This window comes from Notothenia rossii, assembly GCF_949606895.1.
Source record: "Notothenia rossii genome assembly, chromosome: 5".
Lineage (NCBI taxonomy): Eukaryota > Metazoa > Chordata > Actinopteri > Perciformes > Nototheniidae > Notothenia > Notothenia rossii.
The window spans coordinates 14,736,805-14,751,118 of record NC_136903.1 but is presented as its reverse complement, the minus strand read 5'-3'; the positions used below and the strand labels follow the sequence as shown (position 1 = coordinate 14,751,118).

The 14,314-nt window shown below is 37.2% G+C and overlaps 1 protein-coding gene across 1 annotated transcript; it reads right to left on the bottom strand.

Moving 5' to 3' along the window:
• Positions 1–253: 253 nt before the first annotated feature.
• Positions 254–12,873, bottom strand: LOC307040585 (anoctamin-9). The gene is made up of 24 exons (XM_079683572.1): positions 12,464–12,873; positions 11,554–11,628; positions 11,314–11,424; positions 11,094–11,230; positions 10,787–10,836; positions 10,635–10,693; positions 9,813–9,892; positions 8,084–8,218; positions 7,438–7,531; positions 7,299–7,359; positions 6,207–6,289; positions 6,003–6,107; positions 5,333–5,497; positions 5,216–5,252; positions 3,972–4,083; positions 3,752–3,809; positions 3,536–3,633; positions 3,257–3,453; positions 2,997–3,149; positions 2,581–2,728; positions 2,372–2,494; positions 2,183–2,276; positions 1,626–1,738; positions 254–790 (listed from the first exon to the last, which is right to left on the bottom strand). Exons 1-24 carry the CDS (start codon positions 12,482–12,484, stop codon positions 754–756), a joined length of 2,346 nt encoding a protein of 781 aa, XP_079539698.1. The 5' UTR covers positions 12,485–12,873; the 3' UTR covers positions 254–753.
• Between the last annotated feature and the right edge of the window lie 1,441 nt (positions 12,874–14,314).

Genomic DNA, 14,314 nt, shown 5'->3' with positions numbered 1-14,314 from the left:
CTTGTGAGATTTTATAGTAGTCGTAGAGTGATAAACTAAAACATTTTCACAATTGATCTATGTATTTGATGGTCAAACTGCATTTTTAGTTGGTGGTTGTATCGTGTGATATTGAAACTAAGGCTTACTATCCACCCTTAAAAGAAACCTTGGCGTGACACAAAGACAACCCTGTCATGATTGTAACTATCACGGAAATAATACTGTATTTACACTTGAATCTTGCTGAAAAATAGATAGACATGACAGAATATGAGTCCAAAGGTTTCCTCTTTTATTCAATAATATAAAATATTATAATGCAAAAACATTCTTGTGTCTGCTTCACAAAAGACACCACCATTATTTGTCTGCAGTAAAGGCAATCATCACATCGCTTGTTTAAAATATAAGGCAACAATGTAACACATAATCGGTACTGTATGTGCCGTAGCAATATAAATTATTATTAGGCTTTTCCTAAAAACACTCACATGCGTCTCACAAATAAAGAGATCCAACAGCAAGCTATCAGTGCATTCATACAATCCAGTAAGAACAATCTCATCATCACACTGTCCACTGGTTTGATCCAAGAAAAATGAGTCTGTCTTCAAAGTCCATTTCAGAGATGAGGATCCAGATAGGCAGCACTTAACATTCTGAACTCTTCAGAGAGATGATTAATGCCTTCGGCGCTGACTCAATTCTGTGACAGCCTGGACACTTTAATTGCAACACTGTGCTCATGTCCTCAGAGAAAATGTGTAACCTTTAAGGGTGGTCTGAACGAAGTCGAGCTTGAAATGAACTGTGAGAAATAAAACAAGGGTTGGTTGCAGCAGCACAAAATAATTGTGGTCACAACACTGGAAAGCAAATCTTTAAAAATGTCTAATATATACTAGTAGTATATAATGCACACATTATTAGAGTTACAAAATAACTAAAGTAATCATTTGGGATATTAGGGTTCAGTTAAATTATAAACCATTACATTTGAGTGGAATATTATATGTCAATGTATACCTCTTATGACGCATTAATGTAGAGTAATGCTGGCTGTAAGAATATCTATCGCACTGCACTCAATTTATTTTTAGTATGACGTAACACTAATACATGCAAGTGCTTATGTGGTGGTAAAAGTTTCAAGTGTCAGGTAGAAATGTTTTAATGCACAGGTTCCCACAAGTTGGAATGTCTGTTGAAAAAAATTAAAAACATTTGTGAGCCTGATTTATTTAATCTGATTCATTTTAGCTACATAAATAGATATATATATATAGACAGACTTTTTTCAGCTTAATAAGTACAGTGGAGATGCTAATCCACAATACACAAAAGGCAAATTCAAAATACAAAAAAGCCTTTTTCTTCTCCTGCGATTACTGCAAATGAAGCGGGAGCAACTTGTGTCTCTTGTGTGTTAAAACTGGTTATGATGTGTTACGCCATGGACCAACCCAACCAGCGTAATAAGATCAGTATAATCTCAAAGAGGGATCAAGTTTATGATTGGTGAATGCGTAGGTAGGGCACCACAAAAAAAGGTTGAGAATATTTAAACAAAATCCTAAAAGGCTCATGTAATATTCTTTATATCTATTTTTTTACAGTGTAACTTCACATTGCTTAAGACTCACCTGAGTTCCTCTTTCAGTCTGTTGAGTTTATCAAAGAGTCGTTCATTCTTCACCTGCAAGGGAGCACTCGGCACAAACCATGCTGCAATGAACTTGCATATGACGACAACGTGCTGAAAACAGAGAGTACGTTTTTAGGAATGTTATCTTCTTTCCGCTCAATGAATATGTGGTTTCATTAAAGATAATACACCTGGATTTAGTTATTGCCTAGATAATGGTTGCCTTAAGATGTTTTTCTTCGAGTGTCAAAGCTGAGACTTTATAATGGGCCACGAGCCAAAAGCAACCACCTTTTGTATTGTTTTGTATCATTATGATGCAAAATGGTACAAGAATGCCAAGTTCCGTTTTTGTCTGTCACTGTCTCTGCCTCTCCAAGGGACCACTTTGGGCAGCCCTGGCCTAGATCGATACTGTCAATCAAAATAAATTCACAGTGTGCTGGGATGACTTTGTGTGTATTCTATTGGTTGCTTCTACTGTACAGAAAAACTGCTCAAAGAAATCAAAGTAGGAAGATGAGGTTAGGGTTTTTGGTTATGGTTAAATCTCACCTCAAACAGGATGACAAAAGCGAAACGCACAGCTAAAATTAACCAAAACTGTGGGGTTAGATTGTAGTCCTCATTGCTCCTGTAGTCTTTATAACTGGTTGAGAGAAGTAGACAAGAAAAGCAGGCTTTTATATCCAAAGAAAAAGGGAGATTTTATATAAGAACAACAAAGATATAAGAATAACAAACCTGCAAGACGTTACATTCAGGCCACTATTAGTGATCATCTGACTGGCCGAAAACTCATTGCGTAAGTTTAGATCATCTAAATGTGCAACGGAGAGAGTGTTGTTGATGTATCCGGACATGCAGCTGGAAAAAAACGAATATAGAGAGAATATATTTAAAGTGTGTCGCATGAGTTGACAGAATACATTTTTTTCTGGAAGTACTCTTACTCAATATCTGCTTCTGTGCCGTTAGCACATGGGCCGTAGCGGTAACGATAAACCAATCGAGGGATGAAATCTGATGACACGCCGATGACTAGCCCGTTAGCAATGACCGCTAAGACACCAATAGCCTCCAACACGTCTATCCACACACCTGAGGGAAGAAAAAGTTGATGTGATGAAAATGGAATCTATTTATTTCGATTGAATTCATTTTATTCACAAACAAGTACAAATAATAAGACAAGTGTGAAATGGGACACCCCGATAAGCTATGCGAAGCTTAAGAGCCACGGACACTGAAAAGAAAGCATTTTAAAATGATCTTTCTAGCACATCTAAAGTTGAAACAATGTTTACAACCTACAAAACACCTAACACGCCAACAACATTTACACTTCCAGTTTGAAAGTGGTGCTCACCAATATCGTTGGTTTTCTTGGGGACCAGCCTGCGCTCCAGAGTGACCATTTTAATGGCGTCCAGGCGGATCTCAATGATGTTGTTAATGAGGGCGAGCAGAGGGGCGAGAGGAAACGCTGCCACAAATATGGTGGTAAAGCTGAACTGGATCACTAAGGAAAGGCAGAGAAGAATATCATCAACGAAAACCAGTCTAGCATTTGTCCAATGGGTCCGGTTTTTTTGGTTGTTAAAATTGTATGCATACTACAGTACATACCCATCTCCAGGAACTCATGGAACAGGCTGAATGAGTCCACGTCGTTGAGGCGGTAGTTGCTGAGCCAGTCTCGAAGCTTGCAGTTTTCACACAGCTCCGCTCCATGGTTGACCTCTGAATCATCCTTCAGGTAGCAGTGGGCACATTTCCTCTGCAGCTTCTTGGTTCTCCTCTTCTTAAACCACCTGCAGAACCAGCTGAACAGAGACACAGCTAGTTGAGAAGGGTGAATAATACAGTTTTATACAGTAAATAATCTAAAATCTGATTTATACTTACGGGCCAGTGAACTCAAAGACATTGCTAATGGTTTGTTTAAGGACCATTATAATAGCCATTTGGATAAACAGATCTGTTAGACATCCACTGGGATGACACTGAACAGGAGAGAAGAAGTGATAGGACAATAATAATTAACAACATTCAAATGTTAAATATCAACTATTACTTAAAAATCATGTTTTTCTGAATGGGATAAAGAGTTTTGATACTAACCTCCTCGAGCCTCCATTTTCCTGAAATTCGCACGTAACTACCAGGATGGCCATTTATCCTTTTGTGTGTGTAACAAAAACACATTATTGTTATAAATATATATAGATATGAGTTTCTTTCAAAAGGACAATATTCAGGGGTCCTTAAGGGTAACATCAAAAGTTCCAAAATGTAAATACTGAATTATTGTACAGGCCTAATTCAATTAACTAGTTCTTACCTGCCGAGAAAAAAAGCGACGTAGAACAGGGAGGAGAAATAGGTGAAGAACTGGAAGGTGAACATCTTGACGGTGAAACTCTTCTCTGTGGCTGCGAATGATCTTGTTTCCTCTAAAAATACAAACAAACTCATGTCAGTGTCCATGCAGTTCAAAAGATGGCCAATGGATGGCACAATCTCACAAACGAGAATATCATTTTGCATCTGTTATATAGTTTGCCTTAATATAAATTGTATTATTCAAAAATAATGTTATGTTGATGCATATTCAGCAATATTACAATTTAATTTGTAATGTTCAAATCTTCAGATATTGTTATTTTTAAACTTCCATTTCTACAGGAAGCTTTTAGAAACCCATCTGAACACGACTGGCTCCCTACAAAAGCAAACGTGAGATGTTTTAGCCAATTTGGTTTCTCTTGGTAACATTTAGTTTTCGAAAAAAGACTCTTTGGGGGCTCTACATGACAGGGCCAATAGACTAGATTTAAACACAAAGACCCTCGATAAAAGTTAATTCATGCTTATCTTCCTCTTCCACCTCAGTTCAATTATTCTCAGTGAGTTTCCGATTTCTGAATATCACCTGATCTATCATACGTTTTTAAAACTCCTGTTTATTTGCCCTGATTAGTGTACATGGTGGCCCAGTTCCAATGTCCAATATAGAGCTGATGTATGCTGATGTATAATGCCTTCAGGTAACACTGTGCTTTCTGTAAATGTAAAGTCGTCTATATAATGAGTTTTGGGAATAAAGAAAAAAAGAAATTGGGAGAAAGTGTGCAGAACGGGGTAAACAATAAATAACATCAAAGCCCTCAAGCCCTTCCAGAGTCTCAGCCTTAAGCCCTGAAAAAAACATGCAGAAAGGTCTATGTGTGGACATTGGATCTGGGCCACATGATCTATGTTGCAAAGGTGTTGTGTTGTTCAAGGCATTACTACTTATCAGTGTGTTATCAGTGTGTCTCTCCTGCTTCCTGTCCGATCACATGCTTGGCAGCATCAGCCCTCCTAAATGTGTTGGCCAGTTCTCACTGCCTAATACACTGACAGCTGCATTAAAATAACTGCTCATTTAAATGTTCAATTACTGAAACACATTATATTATCAAATCATTTTATAAAAAAAAAAAACTTTGAACGCAAACATTCAACTTTGTCATATTAGTGTATCGGCGTCTCTTTCAGATGTAGTATATAAAAAGGAAAATTAATTCGGTACAGTTAACATACCTATTTCACAGAGCTTCATGGCAACAATCCGGTTGATCTGCAAATATACAAATATTGTCAGAGCCACAGAGAATATAAGTAAAAGTCAAACAGAGACACAGTTAGAGACCTGCGCACCCGTGTCATGACGGTGATGATGAGGTAATGCAGGACGGCCCCCAGCATCATTGCTCCGCTGTTGGAGTGGTTGCTCAGGAACTCCCATGATCCTTCAGCCAGGAGCACCGCTGCGATCACCCTGAACACCACCAAGGCATGTGTCAGGCCAATGATCACTAATATCTGAGGGAACACAAAAAACACTAATTTGTTTCACTATATTTTGGAGGGCATCCAAACAAGTACCCTCAACTACTTTTAAATTAGCAAGTCAAAATGCTTTTAATTTAAATGCATGTCTGATATGCCACTATGTTTCCCCAAAAGAGATAACACAATGGAGATTGAGCCTATGGCCCACTGAAAATATTGCAACATTGATATATTTGCATTATTACAAATTCAGTGTCCGTGGCGACATTCTCTGGAAAAAATAGTGTATTGCAAACCTTGCACAGAATTCTGACGCACATATATCATCGAAGACACTCCTGAGTCCTGAGTGCAGTATCCCATTCTTTTCATTGACATTACTAAATGAACCAGGACTGAATAATTAAGAATTCCCACTTAAATACCAAAAAACTGAACCTACTCCTTACTGAATCCTATTTTAACCTGGGATCCAAAGATGACGAAGCATTTGAAGAACATATGTAACAAATTGTAAAAATGACAAGTCACCCACCATTACTGTGACACAGATCAGAACCAGAGTGCTGCGCAGATAGGAGTGCTTATATTGTTTTGGTTCACAGTTGGCATTGTTCACAATTTCCAGAATCAGTTCCTCCTACAGTTAAATATAATAAAATAATATACACAGTTATAATTCCAATGAGCACTGAACAGGTATTACTGAAATGGGATGTAACATGTGAACTGATCATACCTCCTCCTCACACCAATCTGACACTTTCCATTCACACACATAGGAAGCTCGATGTCTCTTCCAGAACTCCAAAAACAATGTTGCTGTAAAGATCAAGGATTGTTATGAGATCATGAAGCCAACAGGAACTACATCATGAGAAATGCACACGGAGAGTTTTTGTATCTGGGTTATGCCTGTTCCAACTTTTGGGATATTTGGTAACAGTTTTGCATTCACCTTTTTATGAATGCATGAAAGTTTCTACATGCCTTCATTCAAGGCTTATCATTACATATTTGCTTTTGGTTATAGCATTTGACACAGGGCTTATTCAAAAAACAAAAAAGCAGCAAGCCAATTTGGGACAAATCCAGATTTTTGCGGTCTGAAATACTTGCCGGGAAATTGCACCATCTGAGCTCCAGCCCTATTTTAGACCATGATTCAAAATTCTAATGTATTTCTGTCTGCCCATTTATGCACTACTCTGATTTTATCTTAACCCTACCTTACACAAGTCGTCTCATAAAAGTCCCTTTAGTGTTTGTTCTAGTTAATCATACCCTTCTAATAAACTTCACTTCAAATCCATAATGTCACTGTCACTTTGCCTGGATTCTTATTTTCTATTACATATTATGCATTTTAGAAGAGGTCTGATAACAGACAGCATATTTTTAAAACTCCACTAAAACACAGAGAAACTAAAAGCATAAGAACTGAAAAACTCAGTGAAAGAGCTTTTAAATGTTCTTATAGACCACCCCCTGACCACCCCCACGGCCAGATGGCCTGGGCTGATTAAGACGTGAGAAGCCAGGGCCGGTAGGTTTTCTCTGGGGCATCTTGTTGGCAGTATATATCTCCGTGAACTTAAAGCTTTCAGACAGTTAGATATACCAAATATAAAACAGACCAACTTGTACATGTAATACAGTAATGCTAAACATGTTTAAGTAATAAATGACAGAATGGGAGAACAGTTCTGTTTTATGTGTCTGTCTAATACTGCCTTCACTCTAATCTATCTTTAACAGGGATTTCATCATCAAAAAACATGTGACAATTTCCCTCATCACAAGAATAACCATTTCATACTGAATAACTCACCCCACACTGCCATGAACATTGCAAAGAGCACTGTGCCATTATTATCAAACAGCAGGCTCACCTGTAGGCAGACAGACCAGCAGTGAGCACAAACAGACAAATACAACACTCATCTGTCTAATGAAAAGCAATGATGTACCTTGGCGTATGTGCAGGTGTCGGAGAGCTGCCACACTTTGCATCTCTTGTCACAAAGTGGACACATGACTGTGTCAGCCTCACAAACCTCCTTTCTGCAACACAGCAAGCGCTTCATTTGTAAATTGAACAGGTATAAGTTTTCCTTTGTTCCACTGTCAATCAAGTCAGGCTGAACAATTGTGATTATGCTGTGTTAGGAGTTGTTGGGAGGTGAAATGTTTACAGTGTAGTATGTGCAATCGAGAAGGTTAAATAGGGAAAGTGCATTATGTGTAAATAGGTATGGACACAATAGGGATATGTGCAATTTGACGGACACTATGCATAGTGCAATAGGGAAAGTGCAATATTTGATTATGTATGAATGCAATAGGGAAAGTGCAATTTGATTATGTATGTGCAATAGCGATATGTGCAATAGGGAAAGTGCTGTACCTGTATGCTTCTTGTTTGTTTCTTTGCCATGTATATGTGATCTCTGTTCTGTATCTATGACTGATTGACCTGAATGTTTTATGTTTATTATCTCGATGCCCAAGACCAATTTCTCCTAAGGTAGACAATAAAGCTCTATCTTATCTTATCTTCATTTGTTACATCTGAAATAGTCTGCTGTGACACTGTGGCATTATGGAGAAACTTACATGAGGGGTGAGCTGTTAAAGAAGGCGAGCCCATAAAGGAAGACGATGACCCCGATGAGAGCAGGCGGGATCAGCAGAAAAGTGTACCAGCCCAGCCACAGGTAGTACAAGGCCACCTTCTCCCCAAAGTAGTTCCTGACATGAAAACACCCACACACACACACACACACACACACACACACACACACACACACACACACACACACACACACACACACACACACACACACACACACACACACACACACACACACACACACACACACACACACACACACACACACACACACACACACACACACACACACACACACACACACACACACACACACACACAGAGAGAAAATGACAAAGAATGTTAATATCATACACAATGTGTATAATATGTCCATCACGGGATAATCATAATTACATATGTATTTTACATTCTTTTTTGTATTTACATATTTTTTCTGATTCCTGTATTTCACTTGCACCATTTTATCTATTGCACTGTATGTCTTAAGTTTATTGAATTGTATAGTTGGAGGAGCCTGGGAGATTTAAATAGCAAAAAAAAAAACTGTAGCTGTCTTACATTTAAGATAAAGCCTTGCATTTTTGTTTCTTTACATTTCTTGCTGTTTAAGACATACATTTAAAAACACAATGTGGTACTAAATCAATATTAACAAATTATACAGAAAGTATATGAAACACATTTGATGAATTGTGCTCCCTTACAGTAGAAAAATCTCATAAAAGAAGAAAAAGGGTGTCAACATTTTGTATAATAGCTAGCTACTGTATAACTCTGCATGTTATATTATACAGGTTTTTGTTTTTGTATACTATTTGTTTTCTGTATCCTCTTCTATCTAACATTAGTTCAGCTAGACCTTCATTTTTATAGCTGCATGAAATATGTCCTTCTGTTGGCGTAGTTTGTCTCCTCTGGTTTTAGCCAGTTTTTGTTATCTGTTTAACTGCTGCTGCTCTTTAAATGTTAGTGAGACACTAATCAATTTGTTGAGATAGTTTCTTTGCTGTTCTGCCAAGTCATAATTAATTCCAAAAAGGATCGTGCACTGAAAGACAGTATCCATAGTTTCATTTAGTCGTCAAAACCAAGCAGAAGAATAATATATGGTAGTAGTTTGTGTGTGCCTCCCCACAATGTTGCAATTTTTTAAGAAATGTACATTTTCTTGTGTATGTACAGTTTATAATGTTATATTTTATCAATGATAATATAATGTTACACTTTACAACATGAATTCTCTTTTCATTTGACTTCAGCCTCCTGGTTTTTAAAAGAGGAAGATTATTGTTCGACAACAACAAGTACTTGTATGATTTTGCCTAAAGGTCGAGTGATGATGTTCAGCACATCTTGTCTCTATGGTTTCTGAAATCTGAGTGCGGTAATATCACAGCTTACATATTTACATAAAGCTTACACATATCCAATCAACTTTCTACATGAAATTGGAGACTTGATGTATGTTTGCATTGTGTTTGGACTAAGTAAACAACTGAAACTAAATACAAAAGCAGTAATTACTGAGCATGATTTTCGAACAATGCTTCCAAACAATTCCTGCATCATGCGTGGGGGTCGACATGCATGCTGTTGTCTTTCTAAAAGCTGAACCCACTTCACAGTGAGGTGAAATTGAATAACCACAACTGAAGAAAAAAGGAAAAGAAAAACAGGATTATGAACAGGCTGTTGTGTTGCAGTCCAAACCTGACAGCAGTGATGGGTTGCCCTTGGAGACAGGCTGTCCATCGAGCCCAGTTCTCTTTCAGCTCTCTCTGCTTCTTTTTCTGAAAGCAAGAGCAAAAAGAAAAATCTAAACATAAGGAAGAGCTTTGTACATGTTTAAAAAAATAAAACATACAGTAAAACTTGAGCTTACAATGAAAACAAATACACAATTAATGCTGCTACATATTATGTATGGGCATTGTATTTTAAGGCAAAATATATTTACATTTAATCTCCTAGATATTACATTTGGTAGAAACTTCTTCTCCTCCCACGGTGTTGCAAAGCATACAAGGACACATTTGTACATGCTTACATGTGCAAATGTGACAATGTATGTTCACACATTTTCCCACATAGCCCCAGCATTGAATGACTCATTGCAATAATATGACTCCCTTAGCTTCTCTGTGAAAAATTGTTGTTTGGCAGCATGGTATTGTTTTGGAAGGACACTGCCAAGTTTCATGTCATAATTACTGATGCTTTTTAATATAAGCATAACACTTTAGTGGTCACATGAAGAGGAAAGATTTATCAGAAGATAATAGTTTCACTATCTTAAGAATGAGGAGCTAAATAAAAGATGTTTATCGTGTGTGGATGACGGAGAAAAGATACTGGGTTTCAAGATTTATTCAACTTCTTTATTTATACAATCGGTTTTATCTGCAGTTCTTGTCCAAGACTTCGTAATAATTCATTCATCAAGCCAGTTATGGTGACAATATTGCAACCATAGTGATACATCATAGATGCTGAACACCAACCAGGTTTAAATGGAATGGATTCTTTTTTTACCTCGTGCAAGCAGAACTTTGCTTCAAAAACCTTCATCTTCATAAGATTCCGCAAACTCTCTGAGGAGAATAACAGGTGACAAGAATAACATGAACAACAAGATTAGGTGCCAGGTACTCTAAGAGGATTGGAAATCAAGCTACTGTTCTCACCTCCTGAACGTATAGGGGTGTGATTCAAGATGAAGTGGACAATCCTTATCCTGAAACAAAGATAAGTATTGCTTATGAGGCTGATTTGCAACAACAAATCTTAATTAATTTACTTCAATTAAGTATTTGACATTTTGATTCTTAGTAATGGTGAAGAGAAGCAGGGCTTAGAGGGAATTCAAAATATCACATTCATTCATGTCCAAATACCATATTTTGAAAAGGAATATTGTGTTATGTAGCGGGTAAACCGTCACAGATACTTCAAATAGCATCTGTGATTGTTTAAAAATACAAATTGTTTTACCTGGTGCTTAGTGGTACAATGTTCTGATGAGAGCTCCAGTTACAAGCATCAGACACTTTGAGCAGATATCTGTACCTCTCGAACATTTCTTTAGGCGCCTGGATCCCATAGAAGACGAGATCATCATCTATAATTTTCTAACGAATAAAGACAAAAAAAATTAAAGAGTTGTGTAACCTTTCATTTCATTCAATGTTTTTGTTTATTTCAAAAGACTTACGGTCACTTTTAATTTTTTTTTTTTCAGTTCCTCAATGTATTCAACTTGCTTCCTGTCCTGGTGATCATTTGTTTTGGCAACCAGGACGTAATCGTATGATAGAGGCGTTTGCTGTGTGATAAAAATAATATGGAAAGTCAAACTTTCTGACATTATAGGGATCGATCTTAATCTGTGAATTAAGGTGGCCAGTACTACAGTAGTCTGTATGTTTTTAAAGTGGACACAATCATTTCTTACCACAGGAGGGATTGACGACTGATCATTGCCATTCTCTTTCACCACACCCATTAATTCCAGTAGATCAATACTGGGCTGTATAACAAAAAATTGAAAAATAATACAAAGAGATAAAAATATGAAATTCCACACATCATGAATAAAAACAAATTTTTCTTGTAAATGTTATATAAGACATGAGTGACAGGGCTACAACTGAGGATTGTGTTTTATTATATAGCAACTTTTTTTTCTTGAAGGTCTATAACATGTATGATAAAAGTGAAAAATGTCCTTCCCAATGACTCAAAATCCAAGGTGATAACATAAGATAAAACCTTAGTAGTCCCACAACAGGGAAATGTGTCTTTAAATGTCTTGTTTTGACCATTATTTTTCGGTCGACTAATGCTTACAGCTCTAATGATTGACACATAATGATTCTATTACGAGATAATTAGGTGTGATCATTTCAGAAGTCATCATTCCAAAAGAATCCAGTTGAACGATGACATAGAGATGTGTCAGTGAATGCCACTGTGGTGATCCTGACTCACTATAGTGTACTGACAGAGTAGAGGGTAAATATCACATAATTGAACAAAGAGCATGGCATGTTGTCATACTCTAACCTTCATACCTATCCATTCTATTCACTTACACGTACAGTGAAGGTGTGGCATAAATATAAATACAATCTGAAAAGTATAATACTAATGGAAGAACATACACTGCTAATTCATATTATATATTCTTAAGGGTGGCTCTTATACAGCACTGGATTGAGCCTCTGTTGTATTCAGTCTGACAAGTGCAGGTTTGGGTAAACATCAGGCCTATGTTAAACATGAAGCTTGAAGAAGAATCTGGATTCAGAACAGCTCTATAATGTATCGATATAATGTTAGTGTATGTGAATGGGATCACCTACCTGCCTCCTGTGGCCGCGCATGATGACTAGTCTCTGAATGCAGATGCGACTTCCCGGATTCAAAAAAAATCTCCAGTGCCCATTCAATGATCCCGGAGGCTTTCTGTGAGCTCACCGATATGCTCAACTATAACGTTACATGAGTGCTCTTGAACAGGCAGTCGTTTACTTCCGTACTTCCTCTATGAACAAACGTGTTGTTGTATTCCTCCTAGCTAAGGAATGTAAAAGCGACTCTACCTGTTGCTGGTGTCACTGCATTTGTATTTATCGCTACCACCTTTTTTTCTCAGGTTCAACAGTGCGGTCAACAAACAAACACACCGACTGACTGACTGAGTGACTGCGTGACAGGTGTACTGTATGTTCCAGATGCTGCAGAGTAGACACAAAGATAATCTCGATGTGGTTTGTCAGGTGCAATGGAATTAAATATTTTGGTTTCCTCCTCCTCACTGATGCAACAATACCATATAGTCACCACTAGGTGGAAGCAGTGAGTTTAACATGCTGTTAAAGTAAATCACTGCCTGTGTCTGAAGCTTCCAGACACAGGTTCACCACCCCAGTCAAGTTAGTGTTTACTGTGTGTTTTTTTTCATCAGTTTTTTATATTATATTGTATTGTTATGTACATTATGTTACCCAGTGACTCCAAATCAATGCAGAATATGAATTTTCACAACATGTTCAATATTGAAAAAGGCTAAGCACTGAAATCTAATTTAAAAAAGGTGTTTCCTACTTGTCCAGTGTTGTTTTATTATCAGGTATGGATTTGGAGTCAATGGGTCACAAACCATGTGTATGAAGTGAAATGAGACCCGCCCCGAAAATTTGATTTCATATAATATTTATTTAAAATAAGCACTTAAATCCAATAATAAGAGGTGTGTCATAACCCCTAGAGTTGTAATACAAGCTGCCTTTGTTTGGAGTCACAAGCTCACATGACATTTATTGAAATAAATAAAAACTTTCCAATAAAAAACACCAGAATTTCAATAATAATATGTTTATTAAATAGAAAAAGCAATAATAACGGAAATTATTTTCTCTTCAAATATTTGGGTAAAAATACAAATGAATTACTTCATTAATTCAGTTATAAGATACTTGCATTACAAATTCATGGGGGTATTGAAAATGACATTTGTTTTATAATTGAAACGGTAATGTATTGATGGATCCTGGTGAAAATCATTGGTTAAGACTAAGAGCTTGGATGAGATTTTATTGACTGCCAACAGCCTGTGAAACTCATAACAATTGCGTAGAAGTACCAAAGTATTAGCAGCAATATAGGGTTTTCTTAAAGTATCAAAAGTAAGAGTACTCAGTTTGCAGAATGTCCCTCTTAGACTGACATTGGGAGCAGTCCAGACCATAAGTAATGATGCGGGATAAACAGTAAACCCCAAATGTGTTATTAACAACCATTCACCTAAATGTACAAGGCATCTTATGCAGCAAGCCCTGCTGCCGGTACAAAAAGCAGCATTTTATACAGCCCTTAGGCGCTACCAAAATCACAGGGGTGCTACAGTGAGGCATTTACAGTCTGTGAGACCCGTTTTACCTTAATTACTGAAAAAAAAGTCAAACATAACGGACATGACATCACAAAACATACACTATTAAGCTTTTTATTTACCAAACATATATTTAACATATTCACCACCCCCTACTCACTTGGTGTAGCCCTCCCGGAACCATAAGGAGGTGTTGAATCCTCTGGGACTCTTTTAATCGCACACCCGAGTTTTGAGACAGCTAAGAGTGTACAGGTAAGTGTTTGGAACATGATACACTGTTCAATACATCTACATCATTACAAAAACGGACCCAACT

Coding starts and splice junctions, on each gene's coding strand:
- LOC307040585 (XM_079683572.1), bottom strand. CDS start 12,484: ATGCGCGGCCACAGGAGGCAG. Junction 9,893..10,634: donor CAAAGTTCTGCTTGCACGAG/GTAAAAAAAGAA, acceptor TCTTGCTTTCAG/AAAAAGAAGCAGAGAGAGCT. Junction 2,729..2,996: donor CAAGAAAACCAACGATATTG/GTGAGCACCACT, acceptor TTCTTCCCTCAG/GTGTGTGGATAGACGTGTTG.